General features: G+C 43.4%; 1 protein-coding gene across 3 annotated transcripts in view; it reads left to right on the top strand.

The window, feature by feature from the left end:
- Positions 1-21,789, top strand: part of COG2 (component of oligomeric golgi complex 2) — a 49,294-nt gene that overhangs the window by 8,827 nt on the left and 18,678 nt on the right. For 2 of the 3 annotated variants that reach the window (XM_073213808.1, XM_073213810.1), the window contains exons 2-8: positions 544-705; positions 1,825-1,890; positions 4,154-4,234; positions 5,848-5,951; positions 8,424-8,532; positions 9,089-9,268; positions 19,657-19,781. In XM_073213808.1, coding sequence (XP_073069909.1) covers positions 544-705; positions 1,825-1,890; positions 4,154-4,234; positions 5,848-5,951; positions 8,424-8,532; positions 9,089-9,268; positions 19,657-19,781 — 827 coding nt within the window. Of the gene's footprint in view, positions 1-247; positions 356-543; positions 706-1,824; positions 1,891-4,153; positions 4,235-5,847; positions 5,952-8,423; positions 8,533-9,088; positions 9,269-19,656; positions 19,782-21,789 lie in introns of all 3 variants that reach the window. The other variant, XM_073213809.1, reaches the window with a different exon arrangement.

Raw genomic sequence — 21,789 nt, 5'->3', positions numbered from 1 at the left:
TGCATTTCCCTAATGACTTAAGATGTTAAGCATCTTTAAAGATCTTTTGCCCATTTTAAAATTAGGTTGTTTAAGATTCTGGCATTGGTCATTGCCAAATCCAAGGGCACCTAGGTTTTCTCCTGTGTTGCCTTCTACAAGTTTTGCATTTTATATTTAGGTCTATGATCTATTTTCAGTTTATTTTTTATGAAAAGTCTATGTCTTCATTTTTTTTCTCTTCCGTGTGGATGTCCCGTTGTTCTAGTACCATTTGCTTGAGACTGTCCTTTCTCCGTGAACTGCCTTCCCGTACTCCTGGGCTGTCTGTTCTGTTCCACCGATTTGTTTCCTCTCCGGCCAGCGCCACTCTATGGTAACAGTAGCTTTAGCAGTAACATTTGAGGTTGGGCGATATCAGTCCTCTGGGTTTGCTTTTTTCCTTCAAATTGTGTTGACTATTCTGGGCCTTTTGCCTTTCTTACTGTTTGTCTCTTCTTATTTTTGTATGTAAACTGTGATATCATTATAATAATTTTTTTTCTTTCCTGGCTTTATGTTTAGGAAGATTTCGATGTGGATCATTTTGTATCTGACTGCAGGAAGCATGTCCAACTGGAAGAACTGCGAGACGACCTGGAACTCTACTATAAGCTTCTTAAGACCGCCATGGTCGAACTCATCAACAAGGACTATGCAGATTTCGTCAACCTTTCAACAAACTTGGTAAACCTTTAATCCACAGTTCCTACCTCTCAGTATATTTACACACACACACACACACACACACACACACACACACACACACACACACTTCTTTCTTGCTCATTTATTTTTAAAAGTGCTGAGTGTTTTTAGAAACCTTTCAGTTGATTTTTCCCCAAAGAACTTGGAAAGATTACTAATCTCAGCAACAAAAGAACTAATCTTTTTGATAAACATCTTTTATCTTTAGTTTTTTTACTCATTTAATATGGTTCTTGCTTGATTTTTATTATTAAATAGTGAAAAGTGAAGTACAGTGATATGAGTGTGTGTTTGTGTTAGTTGCTAAGTGATTACTATGAAATCTCACTGGTTTGGCTAATTTGCAAGAAAAATAATCAGGTTTTCCTAAGGAAATATTTAATTAACTTTGAGGTCTATGTGCTAGTCAGAGCTAGGTTGAGGGAACATTGCCCAGTACTGATCTTTAGGAGACCTGGTTTTATAAAAATATAAGAATGGTTTGTAATAAACTTGTCAGTTGTTTGTAAAAATCATTTAGAAATGCTTGAGTTTTAATACTCACAAAAAGTCTTCTTGTTCATATTTTATTTTGTTTTTAGATCTGTTTGTCAATTGGGAATTTCAAGAAGCATGACAGTTAATGAGCCATATTTGCTTTTGGGAAATATACCACTAAGATAAATGTTCCAGGAGGATTAGGAACCTGGAACATTTCATTTCTGTTCTATTAATTTGAATTTTTTCTCAAGGTTTACAATAATGTTGAGAGATAAAGCCCTTCAGACTTTCACATCAACTGCTATAGTATCCTAAATTGTAGGCTGTTCCTCGCCCATTAAAATTCTTCAATTTCATGTAGAACTTCATCCAAAGACAAATTGCACACAAGGAAGCTTGCATTCCCTTATTTTTATAGTCGAGTGAATATTAACAATGTTTCCATATTCTATGAGTAATATCTGAGGCAAAATAACATTTCTGCTATTTAGCTGATTAGCAGGATGTGGCTGCACAGAGAAGAACCTAAGTCTAGTACACCTTGGTCATTAAGCAGATCCTGCACTTATCCCTTCCTGTGATGTGGATGTGCTTGTGGCAACATGATTTTGCCTTTAGGTCGGCATGGACAAAGCCCTCAACCAGCTCTCTGTGCCTCTGGGACAGTTACGAGAAGAGGTTCTGGTAAGTCACCAGATAATATTAAACAGTCTGTCGTAAAGCATGGTGTGCCTGGTTGCCTTCTCCAGGAAGAACTCCTTTTTTAATCTGCTAGGTTTGTTGTTTTGTAATGGTTCCTGATTGTAGTTTTCACCCTCAAAGAAGTTGTCAACTTCCTACAGTCAGACACAAAATAAAACTAAAAAGTTCTTTGGTTTGTTACAACTTAAGAAACATATTTGATTTGAAAATGACAGATTCTGCGAGTAGATGGCTTAAAATGTTAGGGGAAGAGAAGGGCACTTCCAAATTAAGCTTGTTTTAGCCGCCTCACTCATATGTAAATGGTCTCCAACTTATGAATGGCTTGTATCTTAAAAATTTGTAATTTTACAAGTATTTTCCCAAATAATGTTTTCAATGTGGTTAGATTCCTAGACCAGTTCACAAAAGCTGTTTAACATCTCATGTATCCAAGGGATAATAAAATGTAATGCCTAATAAATGTTAAATTTAATGCTTCTCTGGGAAAATGTGCTGCGGGACCCCCACCTCTAAGCCCCTGGGAAGCGGGACTCCTCCTGGATGAACAGTAGGGGGCAGTTTTGGCATCACTTCCAGCAGAAAATCACGTTGCCCTGTCCTTGCCCGGTGTCCTGTCAGGCTCAGGCCTTGGACGCCCCGTCTCGAGTAGTTGTGATGCCCTGCCATAAACGTGGTGCACTGTACCCCATTTCCCATGTGTATCCCCACTAGGCCACACCAGCCTGAGTGGCCTCTCACACGCAGCCCCTAAGACAGTGCCTGGCACCTTGTAAGTAAAGACACAATGCATGGATAAAGCTGGAAAAAAAACTAAAAACACAGAATAATAAATGTCAATTCTGAGAAATCCAGAAGAGGGGTAGGCAGAAAAGATGTCATAAAAGAAGTAAGTTTTGAGCTGTGCCTTGAACTGGCACTTATTTGTGAGTGTTTACGTCTTGTTTGAATGTCGCAAAAGCCTGTTCATGTGCTTTTCTTTGGAATGGAAGAAAAGTGGTTTGTGGCCTGCTGCTGGACCCCACAGCTGGACCCCACAGCAGCCTGCGGGTGGCGCTCCGGCTGTCGTTCTGGCGCGCCACCCCCTCCCTTCCAGCCTGTGGCTGTGGTGTGCCCTGAGCCTCACCTTCCTTTACCGTCCGCTCTTCTCCCCAGACTTCCTGCAGGCAGATCTGCTCTGCTGACTTCTGCTCTGGACCTCCTGGGCTGCCACTTGCATGCAGGATCTGGTCCTGCCTCGCCGCCTGCCAGCATCTTATCCCTGCCCTTTTCCACAGCCACCTTTATAGCCACTTTTCTCCTAATCAGCCACAGACCTTCCCTCGCTTTTTGATCTCAACTCATGAAGCTGCTCCGTGAGGTTCTAAGACCCCTGGAGGATAAGACTGTTTCTGCCTTGTTCCTCCTTGTGTCCTTACTGGCTTCCACAATAGCTGACAGTTAGTATTTCATCATGTTTATTGAATGAGTTAGTTCACCTCTCTGTGGAATGGTGGGGATTTGTCTGGTGCCAGTCGGTGCCATTACCTTTGTTTTGGCTCTGATTCCCAATCACCTCATACTTGACGAGATTCATTAGCTTCTGGACATGTTTCTCCACCTATGGCCTCTCCCATATTCTGGCCATCCTGTTCCTCGTTTCTTGATTCCTAATATTCCCGAACATTCCATGGTATATCAGTGCTTCAGCATTCCCTAGTTCTCCAAATATAGAGTCCAGCGTAAAGGCCTTATCTGAGTAGAGTCCTCCTGAATTAGCCCGTCCCTCTTAAATTCTGCCTCTCTGCAAGGGGAGTCGGCAGTGCGCCCAGGTGCGTGTCTCCCTGTCCCTGCGTCTGGCACGCGCGGTCGTCTCCTCCTGTGTTTGCCCTCTGATAACCCCCTGCTCACTGCTGCCAGCGTACACACGTCTTCAGAGTCAGACTCCAGCCCAAATTCTTTTCCAGACTCTCCTGTACTTTGACTCAGATTATCCTTTCTCTGCCCTGACCACCTATGACATTCATTGTGTATGTATTTTTTTTCTCTTGGCCACTAATTCTGTGTGACCTCAGCTCTCTGTGTGTCATCTTACCCCCAAATCATGAGTATCCTCGACGGCAGTTGTGTCCAGTATTTTGTATTTTTGTCACTATCTGCATAATTTGGCCTATAGATGTTAAGTTCTATGGAATTGAGTTACATGTATAAATTTTGTAATGTTACAAATAAATTTCTGCAGTACATTTTCTTTGTTTTTTTAAAGAGTCTTAGGTCATCCGTCAGTGAAGGAATCCGTGCAGTAGATGAACGAATGTCTAAACAAGTGGACATTAGGGAAAAAAAGGTACGCACCAGTGTCGCATGGACTCCCTGGAGCACCTGGGAGCCGGGGCGGTCTGGCCGCCGCCTCCAGGGCCTTCACTGAGAGGGAGTGGGCGCTTCGGCTGGAGGCATCGGTAGCTCAGCTCCAGAGCTGGAGCCTGGTCTTGTCACCCCTGTGACTGATGTCCCATTAATAAAAGGACCGTGGTAAATTAGTTGATTTTTTAAAAAGACAAAGGAAATCGCATACTCTCCTTGTGTTTTAATTTATTCATGGTAGCATTAAAGTTTTTAAAGAAGACAATAGATTTCTTATGCTCCATGCCAGCTAAAAACCCTCCCCTCAGGCCTTCTCATACTTCTCAGTACTGTGAAACTGGTTTTTTAAAGGTGTTTTGTATGTATATTTTTATGCATTATAATGTTATGTTACCTGTTTGAAGTAAGACAGAATTTTAGAGGTACCTGAGTGGTCGCGAAGTTTAGATTCCTCATATTTTCTAGTTCAGTAAACAGTAGTAGTATCAGTGAGGCACTTTACAGCTTAACAGGCATGTACCTTTCTGGCGTGCCGGTAAAGAAGGTACTCGTAGGTAGAGGCGGGGCCTAACCGGGCTCTCCAGAGCAAATACTCCCAGTGTCCCGTGGCAGGTTGTTTTGGGAGAAGTAGCGTTCTGCTCTCTCGTCCTGCCGTGTTTATCTCTCCTTTGTTTCCCCCCTTTAATATGCTTCTCCAAGCACTGCGCTCACGTTCAGTGGTCCTCGTCTTGATTCCGTTCTCCGGTCTTACTGATCATCTTCATGTAATGGCAGTGCTGGGTCGGCATTCACGGCTTCTGACTCTAGCGGTGCTCTGGCCATTGTTTTCTAAGTTCAGTAACATATTTTTTAAAATCCCGAGGGAAAAGGCCTGTTTTACAGACCTGCCACTCAGTTCTCCATTAGCTCTCCTCTCAGCTCTTGTCCAGATATTTCAGGAATATAGTACATTTCTAGAAAAGATTGTAAGCTTCACGAGAGCGGGGAGTCTCCTGTTTTGCTCACTGATGGCCTCATGTTCTAGGAGAATGTCGAGCTTACCAGTAGGTGCTCAGTAACTGTTTGCTTCATGAATGACTTTGTATCTGTATGTTCTTCTAAGGATGAGAATTTTTATAATGTTCTTCAACCCCATTGATATTTATAATGTAATAATGTCTTCAGTGAATTGACACTTAGACATGTAGGTGTATCATGCATGAGTAAACTGAGAGGATAAATATCAGACACTAGAATTAAAACATGAAAAAAGGTCACAAGGAAATAAATGTAGTGCCAATAGAGAGGTTCACTTAAGATGGGAAAAAGAAAGAAGGAATAAGAGTGCAGAAAATGAGAAAGCAGAAAAGTCTAGATTTTTTTTTTTTAACCATAAACTTGCAGCTGAATATTGAAATGTACATGTTCTAGAAGGCCAAAATTAAGATTTGCTTTCCTGGGAAGTCAGTGTTTATAGAAATATTTAAAATGTGTAGGATGCTTGAAATAATTCTAAATTGACTTTTGGCTTTGCATTTTCCTGCATTTAGCATGGGGCACTAAGATCAGTAACACTAAATATAGTATAACATTTTCCCTTAATTTTTATTTTTATAGATGTGTGTATTGAGGCTTATCCAAGTTATTCGATCAGTTGAGAAAATTGAAAAAATCTTAAATTCTCAAAGGTCTAAGGAAACATCTGCCCTAGAAGTAAGCAGGTCAGTATTTTTTACTAAATTAATACTTCACACCGAGGCTAAAAAACTGTTTTTTAATTAGAACTTATTTCTGAAAAAGAGGAAAATCCAAGCCTAAGGCTTAATGTTTTTGAACAAAACTCAGGAAAGTGGAGTGCGTGAAGCGGTGATGCTAGAACACGGTGTTGCACAGCTTTCGGTCACAGGCCACGGTCCCAGCATGTCACCTTCAGGGTGCCCACTGTGAAGATTTCTCTCTGGAATTACCTTCCGTGAGGGCTACAAGATCCTTGTTGGTCTTCAAGCAGTGGAAGAGCATTCATCTTGCCAGATTTTGTGGATTTGTGCAGAGTATGACTGCTGATGTGTCTTGTGCAAGCACTATACCTCTAAGAAATAGTATAGGACACATTTAGTTGAAATCAATAAACAGGAAATAAAAAGCTTGTATAGTAAAAAAATGGCAACCATTTCCTTTGTTATACTGGACTCCAACTACCTGCCTAGTCTGAACGTCACGTCAGCGAGCTGGGTGAGCAGATGAGATCAGCATGTGGTACAGTGGGAAAAGCATGGGTCTGTGTACTGCATGTACCAGCTGGGCAGCCTGCGTCGAGGGACTTAAGCTTTCGGTGTCATTTGGAACGGAAGGCTAGTGATGACCCCGCTTGGTTGTCTGACAGTCAGTGGGGTCCCGTCAGCTGGTGCCTGGCACACAGTAGGCCCTTGTCATGTCTCACTTGGGTTTGTTATGAAGTCTTGTTGACAGCCGCACCATTTCTCCGTGAGTAGTTGTGAATAATTTGCTGCAAAACCAGCTGAAGCCCAAAGTCAAAGTAGTTCCAAGTCTGGGTCATGCTATAGAGGCATCCTGGGTTTCTCAATTTTAGGAATTAAAATTTCAATTTGGAAGGGACCTTAGAGACAGTATGCTCTGTGTCCTGTTGTTACACAGATTACAAAATGAAACGTTCCGCGAGGAAGTCTTTCTTGGGGCCTAGGTCACTGCTTCCTTTCATAGTCAAGATGGGTGAATGGTCAGCAGCTGCCTTGTTTGCTTCCTCAGGCCCCTGCGTGTGTGCTTCGGCCCTTTCCACGTCCTCAGTCGGTGCTTATCAGCATGTCCATGAACGTCCATCCTTACCAGTCCCGTGTAGCCCGTGTGTCGTGAACTGCCCTGCATCTCTGGTGTGCTCAGAAGTGCTGACAGCCCCACCACCTGTGCCCTCTCAGCGTCCGTGGCACCTGCCTCCTGGCTTCCTTTCCATCCTGCCCGGTCCTCCTCTGCTCCCTTGGCAGAAATACCTGTGATCACTGTTCCTTTGCAGCGTTGCATCTTTAACACAATAGACATGATACTCTACCTTGCCCAGAATCACCTTTGAGGACCTTTTCCTTAACTCAGATCAGCACCTTTGAGCTGTAGAGAAGGGGAAACCGGGACAGTGTAAGTGAGTGTGGTTAATACATCATGCTTGTTAGGGCAAAAAATGTTTAGGTAATTTATGAAGAATAAATGTACACTAGGTCATTCAGAAAAGCGTTAGGAGTTAACCTTTTGCGTTGGTCATGCTGGGCAATTACTGTCCCTCTGAACTAATTTGGAGGCTACAAATACTGGGCTGGGTGGACCACTGATGGTCAATGGTGGCATTTCACATTTCTCCTGATGTGGATTTCTCCCCTCCCTAACTGATTGGTCATCAACAGGTACAGGGTGCCTCAGGAAAGCCCAGCAGATGCTTTAATGCCTTTATATTTTTCTTCTTTTGCTACTTCCTTTTGGGTGGAATTGATGCTATCTACTGTGTTTTAGGGGAAAAAAGCATTTATTACACCTTGTGGCAGACACACAATGAATGTCCTCTGTCTAGGACCCAGAACATAGAGACTGACTGCTCTTTTATTTGGTGAATGTAAATTTCAAGTTAAGCTATTCTGCGATATTTTGTTTATTGCTGTTAGAGGGACAGTTTTACTTTGTTGGGACAAAAGCATTTGGTGTTTTAGACAAAGGGAGAATGAGACAGGTCGAGAAAAGAAGAGGACTCGGGTGTGAATAGGATAGGGCAAGGGAGAGAGGAAAGGGAGGCTGACCACGAAGGCGGTCATGGGCAGCGGAGCCTTGGGAAGGTGGTGGGGACCCGCGGCTGTGCCCGCCCTGACCTCGTGCGGCCCCCGGGTCTCACCGAAGCAGCAGCAGGACTCGCGGACTTAGCTGCCACCCCCGGGCACCTGGAGCGGTGGATGCCTGCGGCCCATGGTGGGAACTGGAGGCGTGAAAGGTGTGTTAGTTTTCCCCTGGAGACGAGGGGGCCCTGGAAAAACCCTCTCTGGAGAAAGTCACAACACGGCAGGTACTGGAGCACCGCCACCGCTAATTGTGTGATTTGTTCTCTCAGAAATGAAAACACTTTATTTTTCTAAAGTGTTTCTTTAATTTCTATATTGTAAACTTCTATAGAACTAAATTTCTGTAATTGTCTCTACCAGGCCACTTTTGACTGGACAGATTTTGGAGAGAATTGCCACAGAATTTAACCAGTTACAGTTTCACGCTATTCAAAGCAAAGGCATGCCTCTTTTGGACACAATAAGACCAGTAAGTGTTTTAGATTTCCACAGTTGTTGTTTAGGAATTTGCTAAATAGTTTTGCTTTCACCTAGTAATGCTTCTAATAATTATTGACCTACAGGATTCTGAAACTACTTCAGAATTTTTTCAGTTTTTGTTTATTGCGCCCCTGCTTCCTGAATGCCACACATTGGTGATTTCATGTAAAACACAGGCGTGTTCTCTGAATTGTAAGAGTAAAACGAATCCTGAATTTCATGTAAATTGACATATATGATGTAACAAGAGCTAATTTATCCAAAGTCCTTGACTGGGCTTTAGATTCATGATGTTTGTAAGACTTATTCTGTAGCTTAAGAGAAAAATAACTTTTTTGTCATTCTGTAATTTTGTCTAAATTCTCCTTTGAGGAAGCAAAGATTCACTGATGAAGAGACTAGGAGGGAGAAGAGATTCATTGTTACTGTACAGGAAGTGTTAATATTTTCATTTTGCATGTATTCTATTAGAATAATAGATTTCGTATGTAAATATTTGAATTTTTAGAAGGTATTCCAACTTTCTTACCTATTTCTTCTTGCAGCGTATAGCTGGTATAACAGCCATGTTACAACAGTCGCTGGAAGGCCTCCTATTAGAAGGGCTTCAGACCTCCAACGTTGATATAATACGGCACTGCTTACGGACCTATGCCACAATTGACAAGACACGGGACGCAGAGGCCTTACTTGGTCAGGTGCTAGTGAAACCATATGTGGATGAGGTGTGTGTGCCTTGGGTCTTCAGCCAGCGGCCGTGGAGCATCTGCTCTTGTGTGGGGGTAGAGCAGCACTCTTTCTGGGGAGATTCTTGTAGTTACTGCAGCATCAATTGTAAAAAGGGTTGGTTCCTGTTGGCCACAGTCAGCATACTAGGAATCCTGCGTGCCCTGTAATATATTCTAGTGAGGCCATAGCCCAGAGATCATCTTAATTTAGGGGGGGGGTGAAGGTCTTGCCTAGGAAGAAGGTATGTACCAAACTACTTCTAGGTCAGGTTTATGGTGTGTAAGTTAAATGTCAGTTAGGTTGTCAGATAGCGTCTTTGAACAACCGGCCTCGTGGGTAGAAGAGAACAGTGAAGCAGATGACAGCACTGCAGTGAGCCTACCTGGTGGGGGAGTGTGCAGAGAGCTCTGTGAACGTGAAAAGTCCGTGGGGAGGAAGCTCTTCCCAGAATAAATTGGGCCCAAGTCTTAGAAAATGTGGAGGAGTTTGCTGGGCCAGGAAGGTGGGAGGGAAGGAATAAAAAAGGTGAAGGACTTTTACAGGCTGCTAAATGAGCAGAGTAATACATTAAGTCCAGAACTCAGCTACCCAGTATCATTGACCTGTTAGGATACAGTTAAAATATAGGAGTAAGTGTATGCTGCCTTGGAGCAGCCAGATTATAGGCTGCACTGTAGCAAGTTGCCAGTACTCAGTATTTCCACACACAAAAATGGCATCTTCATCTGGTTCAAACTGATAGACGTCGCCAGGCCCATCCTCAGTATCTGCAGACGTCCTTCCAGACCTGTCTCTGAAAGCTCTTTCTATCCAGAAAGTTCAAAGTTTCTATGGATCGTGACCTCAGGATGAAAGTCTTTCATTTTTTTTTTTTTTTTTTTTTTTTTTTGAGAGGGCATCTCTCATATTTATTGATCAAATGGTTGTTAACAACAATAAAATTCAGTATAGGGGGGTCAATGCTCAATGTACAATCATTAATCCATCTCAAGCCTAATTCTCGTCAGTCTCCAATCTTCTGAAGCATAACGAACAAGTTCTTACATGGTGAACGAATTCTTACAGAGTGAATAAATTCTTACATGGTGAACAGTACAAGGGCAGTCATCACAGAAACTTTCGGTTTTGATCATGCAATATGACCTATAAACCATCAGGTCAAATATGAATATTCATTTGATTTTTGTACTTGATTTATATGTTGATCCCACATTTCTCCTATTATTATTATTATTTTTATTTTTAATAAAATGCTGAAGTGGTAGGTAGATGCAAGATAAAGGTAGAAAACATAGTTTAGTGCTGTAAGAAGGCAAATGTAGATGATCAGATGATCAGGTGTGTGCCTATGGACTAAGTATTAATCCAGGCTAGACAAGGGCAGCAAGACATCCACGGATGCAGAAGATTTCTCTCAAAGCAGGGGGGGTGAGGTTCTGAGCCTCACCTCTGTTGATCCCCAAATTCTCACCTGATGGCCCCCCTGCGACTGTGCCTGTCTTAGGTTGTTCCTCCCTTGAGGAATCTTACCCGTCTCTGGCTAACCAGTCATCTTCCGGGGCCATACAGGGAAATGTAAAGTTGGTAAGTGAGAGAGAAGCCATATTGTTTGCAAAGGTTAGCTTTTTACTTCTTTGCAGATTTATGCCCTGTGGCTTCTATGCCCAGCACTTGTCTCGAGGTATCTTTACCACCTGGAGGAATTATGATACTCGGTAAATTCGATATGAGGCACGAATTCTATTTAAAGTTTGTAGTTAGGAAGGAAGAAGAAAAGCTATAGATGTAGCATATGAAGGAAACTTGGGAGGATTGATTATTTCTTTGACATATCTTCTTGTATAGTACCTTAAGTATGTATAGGTTTTAAACTACTAACTAATTTGCACACACATATTGACATAATAGGAATACGGTGACATAAACAAAGCAAATCTATAATTACCAGCCATCTCCAGTGAAGCCAAGAAAACCATTTAGGCACCCTAGGCATTTGTGAAAATTTATCTATGATATGATGGATATTTTCTAACTGTACTTGAACCATCAGACAGATTAAAGCAGCCCATTTCTGGGATCTGTTCACATCCCATATGTTCTTTTAACCATAGATAGTCTATAGTCATGAGATTTTGGGGTGCTACAACTTGCACCCCTCCCAACTCCTGGTTGAGTTCCAACAGTACAGATCCAGTCAAATTCGTTGTCTCACTGTATGCACATGCCAGCCTAGACATCTCCCTCCTCCTTCTTATGGCAAGTCCAGGAGATGGTGGGCTGGATGCAGCCACAACCGCAGCATCGTCCGGATCCCTGTGGAGGCTTTTTGATGATCATCCCCCGGCACGAGTCCTCCAGAGAGTGCTGATGCCGGAAGCTCCTCCTCATATCGTATCTTAGTTCATTTTCTGGGTATCCAAGCTAGGCCTTGATCTTCTGCATAGAAACAAACAGACCCTTTGCCCACACTTTGACATGCCCTCTATACCACTGTGCAGAACTCATTGGAGGTCAGCACACAGTAACTGCTTTTTTTTTTTTTTTTAATTAAGAGAAAGGAATATTATCAGAAAAGAGTACCTCCATAGCTGATCATCTGACACCCTTTAAGTGATCAACATTAAGGATATTTAAAGCATGCGTTGATCTTTGATTTACCAATAGTTTTATCCTGTTAAGGAGTAATCCCCCTTTTCTTTCTTTCTTTCTTTCTTTTTTTTTTTAAATTTTTAATCTACACTTACCTGAAGAATACTATGTTTACTATGCTCTCCCCTATATCAGGTCCCCCCTAACAACCACATTACGGTTACTGTCCATCAGCTTAGCAAAATGTTGTAGAGTCACTACTTGTCCTCTCTGTGTTGTGCAGCCCACGCTCCCCTTTCTCCCTCCCCCCCATGCATGCTAATCTTAATACCCCCCTTCTTCTTCCCCCCCCTTATCCCTCCCTGCCCACCCATCCTCCCCAGTTCCTTTCCCTTTGGTACCTGTTAGTCCATTTTTGGGTTCTGTAATTCTGCTGCTGTTTTGTTCCTTCAGTTTTTCCTTTGTTCCTATACTCCTCAGATGAGTGAAATCATTTGGTATTTCTCTTTCTCCGCTTGGCTTATTTCACTGAGCATAATACTCTCCAGCTCCATCCATGTTGCTGCAAATGGTTGGATTTTTCCACTTCTTATGGCTGAGTAGTATTCCATTGTGTATATGTACCACATCTTCTTTATCCATTCATCTACAGATGGACATTTAGGTTGCTTCCAATTCTTGGCTATTGTAAATAGTGCTGCGATAAACATAGGAGTGCATCTGTCTTTCTCAAACTTGATTGCTGCGTTCTTAGGGTAAATTCCTAGGAGTGGAATTCCTGGGTCAAATGGTAGGTCTGTTTTGAGCATTTTGATGCACCTCCATACTGCTTTCCACAATGGTTGAACTAATTTACATTCCCACCAGCAGTGTAGGAGAGTTCCCCTTTCTCCACAGCCTCGCCAACATTTGTTGTTGTTTGTCTTTTGGATGGCAGCTATCCTTACTGGTGTGAGGTGATACCTCATTGTAGTTTTAATTTGCATTTCTCTGATAATTAGCGATGTGGAGCATCTTTTCATGTGTCTCTTGGCCATCTGTATTTCTTTTTTGGAGAACTGTCTGTTCAGTTCCTCTGCCCATTTTTTAATTGGGTTATTTGTTTTTTGTTTGTTGAGGCGTGTGAGCTCTTTATATATTCTGGACGTCAAGCCTTTATCAGATCTGTCATTTTCAAATATATTCTCCCATACTGTAGGGTTCCTTTTTGTTCTATTGATGGTGTCTTTCGCTGTACAGAAGCTTTTCAGCTTAATGTAGTCCCACTTGCTCATTTTTGCTGTTGTTTTCCTTGCCCGGGGAGATATGTTCAAGAAGAGATCACTCATGTTTATGTCTAAGAGGTTTTTGCCTATGTTTTTTTCCAAGAGTTTAATGGTTTCGTGACTTACATTCAGGTCTTTGATCCATTTTGAGTTTACCTTTGTATATGGGGTTAGACAATGGTCCAGTTTCATTCTCCTACATGTAGCTGTCCAGTTTTGCCAGCACCATCTGTTGAAGAGACTGTCATTTTGCCATTGTATGTCCATGGCTCCTTTATCAAATATTAATTGACCATATATGTTTGGGTTAATTTCTGGGGTCTCTAATCTGTTCCACTGGTCTGTGGCTCTGTTCTTGTGCCAGTACCAAATTGTCTTGATTACTATGGCTTTGTAGTAGAGCTTGAAGTTGGGGAGTGAGATCCCCCCTACTTTATTCTTCTTTTTCAGGATTGCTTTAGCTATTCGGGGTCTTTGGTGTTTCCATATGAATTTTTGAATTATTTGTTCCAATTCATTGAAGAATGTTGCTGGTAATTTGAGAGGGATTGCATCAAATTTGTATATTGCTTTCGGCAGGATGGCCATTTTGACGATATTAATTCTTCCTAGCCATGAGCATGGGATGAGTTTCCATTTATTAGTGTCCCCTTTAATTTCTCTTAAGAGTGACTTGTAGTTTTCAGAGTATAAGTCTTTCACTTCCTTGGTTAGGTTTATTCCTAGGTATTTTATTCTTTTTGATGCAATGGTGAATGGAATTGTTTTCCTGATTTCTCTTTCTATTGATTCGTTGTTAGTGTATAGGAAAGCTACAGATTTCTGTGTGTTGATTTTGTATCCTGCAACTTTGCTGTATTCCGATATCAGTTCTAGTAGTTTTGGAGTGGAGTCTTTAGGGTTTTTTATGTACAGTATCATATCATCTGCAAATAGTGACAGTTTAACTTCTTCTTTACCAATCTGGATTCCTTGTATTTCTTTGTTTTGTCTGATTGCCGTGGCTAGGACCTCCAGTACTATGTTAAATAACAGTGGGGAGAGTGGGCATCCCTGTCTGGTTCCCGATCTCAGTGGAAATGCTTTCAGCTTCTCGCTGTTCAGTATAATGCTGGCTGTGGGTTTATCATATATGGCCTTTATTATGTTGAGGTACTTGCCCTCTATTCCCATTTTGCTGAGAGTTTTTATCATGAATGGATGTTGAATTTTGTCAAATGCTTTTTCAGCATCTATGGAGATGATCATGTGGTTTTTGTCTTTCTTTTTGTTGATGTGGTGGATGATGTTGATGGATTTTCGAATGTTGTACCATCCTTGCATCCCTGGGATGAACCCCACTTGGTCATGGTGTATGATCCTTTTGATATACTGTTGAATTCTGTTTGCTAATATTTTATTGAGTATTTTTGCATCTACGTTCATCAGGGATATTGGTCTGTAATTTTCTTTTTTGGTGGGGTCTTTGCCTGGTTTTGGTATTAGGGTGATGTTGGCTTCATAGAATGAGTTTGGGAGTATTCCCTCTTCTTCTATTTTGTGGAACACTTTAAGGAGAATGGGTATTATGTCTTCTCTGTGTGTCTGATAAAATTCCGAGGTAAATCCGTCCGGCCCCGGGGTTTTGTTCTTGGGTAGTTTTTTGATTACTGTTTCAATTTCTTTGCTTGTAATTGGTTTGTTTAACTTTTGTGTTTCTTCCTTGGTCAGTCTTGGGAGGTTGTATTTTTCTAGGAAGTTGTCCATTTCTTCTAGGTTTTCCAGCTTGTTGGCATATAGGTTTTCATAGTAGTCTTTAATAATTCTTTGTATTTCTGTGGAGTCTGTCGTGATTTTTCCATTCTCATTTCTGATTATGTTGATTTGTGTTGACTCTCTTTTTCTCTTAATAAGTTGGGCTAGAGGCTTATCTATTTTGTTTATTTTCTCAAAGAACCAGCTCTTGGTTTCGTTGATTTTTGCTATTGTTTTATTCTTCTCAATTTTGTTTATTTCTTCTCTGATCTTTATTATGTCCCTCCTTCTGCTGACTTTAGGCCTCATTTGTTCTTCTTTTTCCAGTTTTAATAATTGTGATGTTAGACTATTCATTTGGGATTGTTCTTCCTTCTTCAAGTGTGCCTGGATTGCTATATACTTTCCTCTTAAGACTGCTTTCGCTGCATCCCACAGAAGTTGGGGCTTAGTGTTGTTGTTGTCATTTGTTTCTATATATTCCTTGATCTCTATTTTGATTTGTTCATTGATCCATTGATTATTTAGTAGCATGTTGTTAAGCCTCCATGTGTTTGTGAGCCTTTTTGTTTTCTTTGTAGAATTTATTTCTACTTTCATACCTTTGTGGTCTGAAAAATTGGTTGGTAGAATTTCAATATTGTGGAATTTACTGAGGCTCTTTTTGTGAGCTAGTATGTGGTCTATTCTGGAGAATGTTCCATGTGCACTTGAGAAGAATGTATATCCTGTTGCTTTTGGATGTAAAGTTCTATAGATGTCTATTAGGTCCATCTGTTCTAGTGTGTTGTTCAGTGCCTGTGTGTCTTTACTTATTTTCTGCCCGGTGGATCTATCCTTTGGGGTGAGTGGTGTGTTGAAGTCTCCTACAATGAATGCATTGCAGTCTATTTCCCTCTTTAGTTCTGTTAGTATTTGCTTCACATATGCTGGTGCTCCTGTATTGGGTGCATATATATTTAGAATGGTTATATCCTCTTGTTGGACTAAGCCCTTTATCATTATGTAGTGGCCTTCTTTATCTCTTGTTACTTTCTTTGTTTTGAAGTCTATTTTGTCTGATATTAGTACTGCAACCCCTGCTTTCTTCTCACTGTTGTTTGCCTGAAATATGTTTTTCCATCCCTTGACTTTTAGTCTATGCTTATCTTTGGGTTTAAGGTGAGTTTCTTGTAAGCAGCATATAGATGGGTCTTGCTTTTTTATCCATTCTATTACTCTATGTCTTTTGATTGGTGCATTAAGTCCATTTACATTTAGGGTGACTATTGAAAGATATGTACTTATTGCCATTGCAGGCTTTAGATTCGTGGTTACCAAAGGTTCAAGGTTAGCTTCTTTAGTATCTTACTGCCTAACTTAGCTCGCTTATTGAGCTGTTATATACACTGTCTGGAGAGTCTTTTCTTCTCTCCCTTCTTATTCCTCCTCCTCCCTTCTTCATATGTTGTGTGTTTTGTTCTGTGCTCTTTTTAGGGGTGCTCCCATCTAGAGCAGTCCCTGTAGGATGCCCTGTAGAGGTGGTTTGTGGGAAGCAAATTCCCTCAGCTTTTGCTTGTCTGGGAATTGTTTGATCCCACCATCATATTTAAATGATAGTCGTGCTGGATACAGTATCCTTGGTTCAAGGCCCTTCTGTTTCATTGCATTAAGTATATCATGCCATTCTCTTCTGGCCTGTAGGGTTTCTGTTGAGAAGTCTGATGTTAGCCTGATTGGTTTTCCTTTATAGGTGACCTTTTTCTCTCTAGCTGCCTTTAAAACTCTTTCCTTGTCCTTGATCCTTGCCATTTTAATTATTATGTGTCTTGGTGTTGTCCTCCTTGGATCCTTTCTGTTGGGGGTTCTGTATAATTCCATGGTCTGTTCGATTATTTCCTCCCCCAGTTTGGGGAAGTTTTCAGCAATTATTTCTTCAAAGACACTTTCTATCCCTTTTCCTCTTTCTTCCTCTTCTGGTATCCCTATAATACGAATGTTTTTCCTTTTGTATTGGTCACATATTTCTCTTAGTGTTGTTTCATTCCTGGAGATCCTTTTATCTCTCTCTATGTCAGCTTCTATACGTTCCTGTTCTCTGGCTTCTATTCCTTCAATGGCCTCTTGCATCTTATCCATTCTGCTTATAAATCCTTCCAGGGATTGTTTCACTTCTGTGATCTCTTTCCTGACATCTGTGATCTCCTTCCGGACTTCATCCCACTGCTCTTGCATTTTTCTCTGCATCTCATCCCACTGCTCTTGCATTTTTCTCTGCATCTCATCCCATTGCTCTTGCATTTTTTTCTGCATCTCTGTCAGCATGTTCATGATTTTTATTTTGAATTCTTTTTCAGGAGGACTAGTTAGGTCTGTCTCCTTCTCAGGTGTTGTCTCTGTGATCTTTGTCTGCCTGTAGTTTTGCCTTTTCATGGTGATAGAGATAGTTTGCAGAGCTGGTACAAGTGACCGCTGGAAGAGCTTCCCTTCTTGTTGGTTTGTAGCCTTTTCCTGGGAGAATAGCGACCTCTAGTGGCTTGTGCTGGGCAGCTGTGCGCAGACAGGGCTTCTGTTTCCTGCCCAGTTGCTTTGGGGTTTATCTCCACTGTTGCTGTGGGCTTGGCCTGGCTGGGGCTGTTCCTCCAAAATGGTGGAGCCCCGTTAGAGGGGGAGCAGCCAGGAGACTATTTATCTCCGTAAGGGGCCTCTGTGCTCCCTGCTGCCCAGGGGGTTAGAGTGCCCAGAGATCCCCAGATTCCCTGCTTCTGGTCTAAGTGACCTGTCCTGCCCCTTTAAGATTTCCAAAAAGCACTCTCCAAACCAAAACAACAACAGCAACAATGAGAGAGGGAACAGAAAGGAAAAAAAAAAGAAAAAACACGCGATTTTTTTTTTTTTTTCCTCAGGTGCCGGTCCCAGGCACCCGCGCACTGGTCCTGCTGCCCTGTCTCCCTAGCACCAGGGTCCCTGTCCTTTCAAGGCTTCCAAAAAGCACCCACCCACCGGTCCCGCAGGGAAGGAACGCTCAATATTCTTGGTCCTCAGGCACTGGTCCCACGCACCCGCTCACCAGTCCCGCCGCCCTGCCTCCCTAGCACCGGGGTCCCTGTCCCTTCAAGGCTTCCAAAAAGCACTTGGCAAAAAGAGAGAAAAAAAAGGGGAAAAACGCGCGATTTCTTCCGTCCTCAGGTGCTGGTCTCAGGCACCCACCCACCGGTCCCACAGGGAAAAATGCGGGATATTCTTTGTCCTCAGGTGCCGGTCCCAGGCACCCGCTCACCAGTCCCGCCGCCCTGCCTCCCTAGCACCGGGGTCCCTGTCCCTTTTAGGCTTCCAAAAAGCACTCGCAGAAAAGAGAAAAAAAAAAGGGGAAAAACGCGCGATTTCCTCTGTCCTCAAGTGCCGGTCTCAGGCACCCGCCCACCGGTCCCACAGGGAAAAACGGGGGATATTCTTTGTCCTCAGGCGCCGGTCCCAGCCACCCGCTCACCAGTCCCGCCACCGTGCCTCCCTAGCACTGGGGTCCCCGTCCCTTCAAGGCTTCCAAAAAGCGCTTGCCAAAAAGAGAAAAAAAAAAAAAAAAGGGGAAAAACGCGCGACCTCCTCCGTCCTCAGGCACCGGTCTCAGGCACCCGCCCCCAGGTCTCGCAGGGAGAAACGCGGGATATTCTTTGTCCTCCGGCGCCGTTCCCAGGCACCTCCTCACCGGTCCCGCCACCCTGCCTCCCCAGCAACGGGGGCCCGTCCCTCTAAGGCTTCCAAAAAGCGCTCGCCAAAAAAAAAACTGCTCCGGTTTCTCTCCACCCGCCGGGAGCCGGGGGGAGGGGCGCTCGGGTCCCGCCGGGCTGGGGCTTGTATCTTACCCCCTTCACAAGGCGCTGGGTTCTTGCAGGTGTGGATGTGGTCTGGATGTTGTCCTGTGTCCTGTGGTCTCTATTTTAGGAAGATTTTTCTTTGTTATATTTTCATAGCTCTATGTGTTTTTGGGAGGAGATTTCCACTGCTCTACTCACGCCGCCATCTTGGCTCCCCACCGAAAGTCTTTCATTTTTAAGAGGGGAAATTAGAATTCCATTGATAAAAATAAAATTTAAGAATCAGTAAAGATAATCCATGCAGTTCATTAGGATTACTGAAAATAAGTGGTCTGTCAGTCTCGTCTTTGTATCCTGTTGTATTTCACAGCCATCTCAATGGAGCTGGAAAAGACGAATGACCTATGTCATTTCTTTATCAATAAGTGATAATATTTCAGTTAGTAATTTATGCCTTTGGTTCTCACTGAATGAATCTAGTGTAGTAAATTGAAGAAATATTTGAAGTTTCAGTGGAATACTAAATAAACCATGGCCACATTTTTATTTTATTTTACTTGGATGTTTAATCTCATCACCTCTCGACTCTCAACCTGACCACAGTAAGATATATAATGTATTTTCTTGTCTTTCTCCGTCCCAAACCTTCCCCACGTCTGAATAGCGGCAGAAGAAGAGCCGAGGCAGCACGGAGCCGTGTGGTGGGGAATCACCCACTGTCAGGCCCCAAAGGGGAGCAGAAGACCGTGCTGGCTCTTCAGCTTCAGGCCAGGCTCTGGCCCCCAGCCCCTGCGCCCCCAGGGCCAGAACTCTGACCTATCCCGGGAACCAGTTCTGAGTGTAGCTTTTATTTACCTAAAGGTCATTTGGGGATGAGGATGGCCATCAGGAAGCACATTTTTAAGATTTTTCTCTGTTTTCTCTGTAGTAGGTAGTTCATACTGTAGTAGGTAGTTCTCTTTTAGATGCTTTTTTTAAAAAAAATGACATTCCTTTTTCTAGGTGATCGTAGAGCACGTCGTCATGTCCCAGCCGGGTGGCCTCCAGATCATGTACAATAAACTCCTGGCGTTTGTTCCTCACCACTGCCGCCTTCTCCGAGGAGTCACAGGCGGATCCATCTCCAGGTAACAGCTGCTGTGAGTGCTCGCCCAGCCCGGTGCTCACCCCTGCCGACTCCTGGTGCGCTGCTCGGCACCGGCTGCCTCATCTGAGCTGGACGCACATGTCCTTGCCGTGCTGTGACGACAGTGCTGGGAGGCGGGGTCTGTAGCCTCTTTCTGCAGATGAGGAAACCGTAGGGTGAGGCTAAGACTGAAAGTTACGTCTCTCTGGATCCAAAGCCCGTACTCTTTACTTCTCTACACTGTCTTTTTCCTAGATCAGGTGTGAAACCAAAATTGGTTTCCCTCCCTTAATCTAATGTCATAATCTGTCTGTAAATATCAACTCAGTTTCATTCAACGGGTTTTATACTGATTGTGATTAAAGTCATTTTCAGGTCTCCCTGCATTTAGGAATTTCCAGGACTGCAGCCCTGCCCCATGACTATCCCATTACCTTCTGCCATCGCCGTGTCCCAGTCCAGGCCTTTGCCCTCTTTGTGCAGCATGACAGGCTGTCCGCCGCCGGTCCCCCTGCCTCCGCCCTCGCGCTTCAGACCAGCCCGCAGCTGTCACGTTTACCCAGGATTCTGAGGTGCTCATGCTCTGCCTTCTTCATAAGTCTTTGGTGGCTTCTCATTGCTTACAGAGGAAGACGCAGGCCCCTTGACTCAGCGTGTAAGGCCCATGAGGCTCTGGCCCCCTAGTTCTCCCTATGGAATGTCCCCCCATACCACTTGCTCTCCGGCCACACAGCGGACCCTGCCCCTCCCTAACACCTGGCGTCGGCTGTCTGCATTTCTCCCTGCCCTTCCCATTCCCTTCGTCCTCCTCTCGCCCTGTCACTCCACACGCAGCTCCAGCTCAGACCCCACTTCCTTCCGGAGGCCGTCTTCTCTCCCGATGCGCAGCATTAACTGTCCTCTGGGCCCTCCAGCCCCACTTCTGTTGAGGACTCATTTCCATCCTAACTCACCTCCTGCGCTGCCCCTGTCTCCTTCAGGCACAGTGTCCTGAAGACAGCAACTACCCCATGGCTGCAAGGTGAAATCATTTATTTTCAGTATTAGAGAGGCAAAAAAGCTCCCTCTCTTCGTGGAGGAAGCAGTGTGTGTGGTCTTGAATTTTTGCTCTTGTTTCTGAAAAGGAAAAAATCTGGGGTAACAACTATACTGCCTGACCTCTGAGGTACGCTGTTTCCACTACCTGGTTTCAGAGGAAGCCAGGCGTTGCCACTTTTGTTTAGTAATCATGAGGATTCAGTTGAATTTGGATCTGGGGTAAGCATTTGAGTAGAAGTCACGATGTGAAATTAAGGAAGCCACAGTCACAGAACAACTAGTCGTTTGACTTGACAAGGCCAGTCCTGGTCTGAAATCAAGTCTGGCACTTTGTAAGTGCTTTGCCGCGGCTTTCGGTGAGGCAGAATTCACGTGGAAACCTTGGAAACTGGAGGAGCCTCACCTGCCCTGGTAGGTCATCTCCGTTTGCCTCAAGCCCCTCCTCACGCTGCGCGGCCGCCCCTTCTCAGCCCGGCCTCCAGGGTTGGGAGTGCTCGGTGCCTCCCTTGTCTGTTCTTCCCTTTTTTCCTGTATCACCCTCGATGCGCTTTATAACTGACAACCCTGGCACATTCAAGATTCATCTTCCAAAGAGCATGTATTTGCTTTTCTAATTAGCCATCTGTTTCAGCTATTAATCTTGCAGAGTTAAGCTTTCTCTTTAAGGCTTTAAATAGATACTTTGGGGGTAAAGAAGTGTCATCATTTAATATGGCTTATATTCTGTGCATCTGTAGTTTTAAAATCCTCCATTTTGATCTTTCTCCAGATAACTTAATAGAGCTAGTTCTTATTAAGATTAAAAGTATGTAGTATGATCTGTGACATCGGGTCTGTAGGAAGTAGGCATCTTAACCCCCCCTGGCCCTGCTCCAACCCCGCCAGTACTTTGGGATCATTGCTTAACCACAGTACGACTGACAGGCTTTCTTGGACAGTACAGTGTAGCCTCTTCCTTGATGACCTGTCTT

This window comes from Manis javanica, chromosome 10 (genome assembly GCF_040802235.1).
Source record: "Manis javanica isolate MJ-LG chromosome 10, MJ_LKY, whole genome shotgun sequence".
Classification (NCBI taxonomy): Eukaryota; Metazoa; Chordata; class Mammalia; order Pholidota; family Manidae; genus Manis; species Manis javanica.
This window is presented reverse-complemented; position numbering and strand designations above follow the sequence as displayed.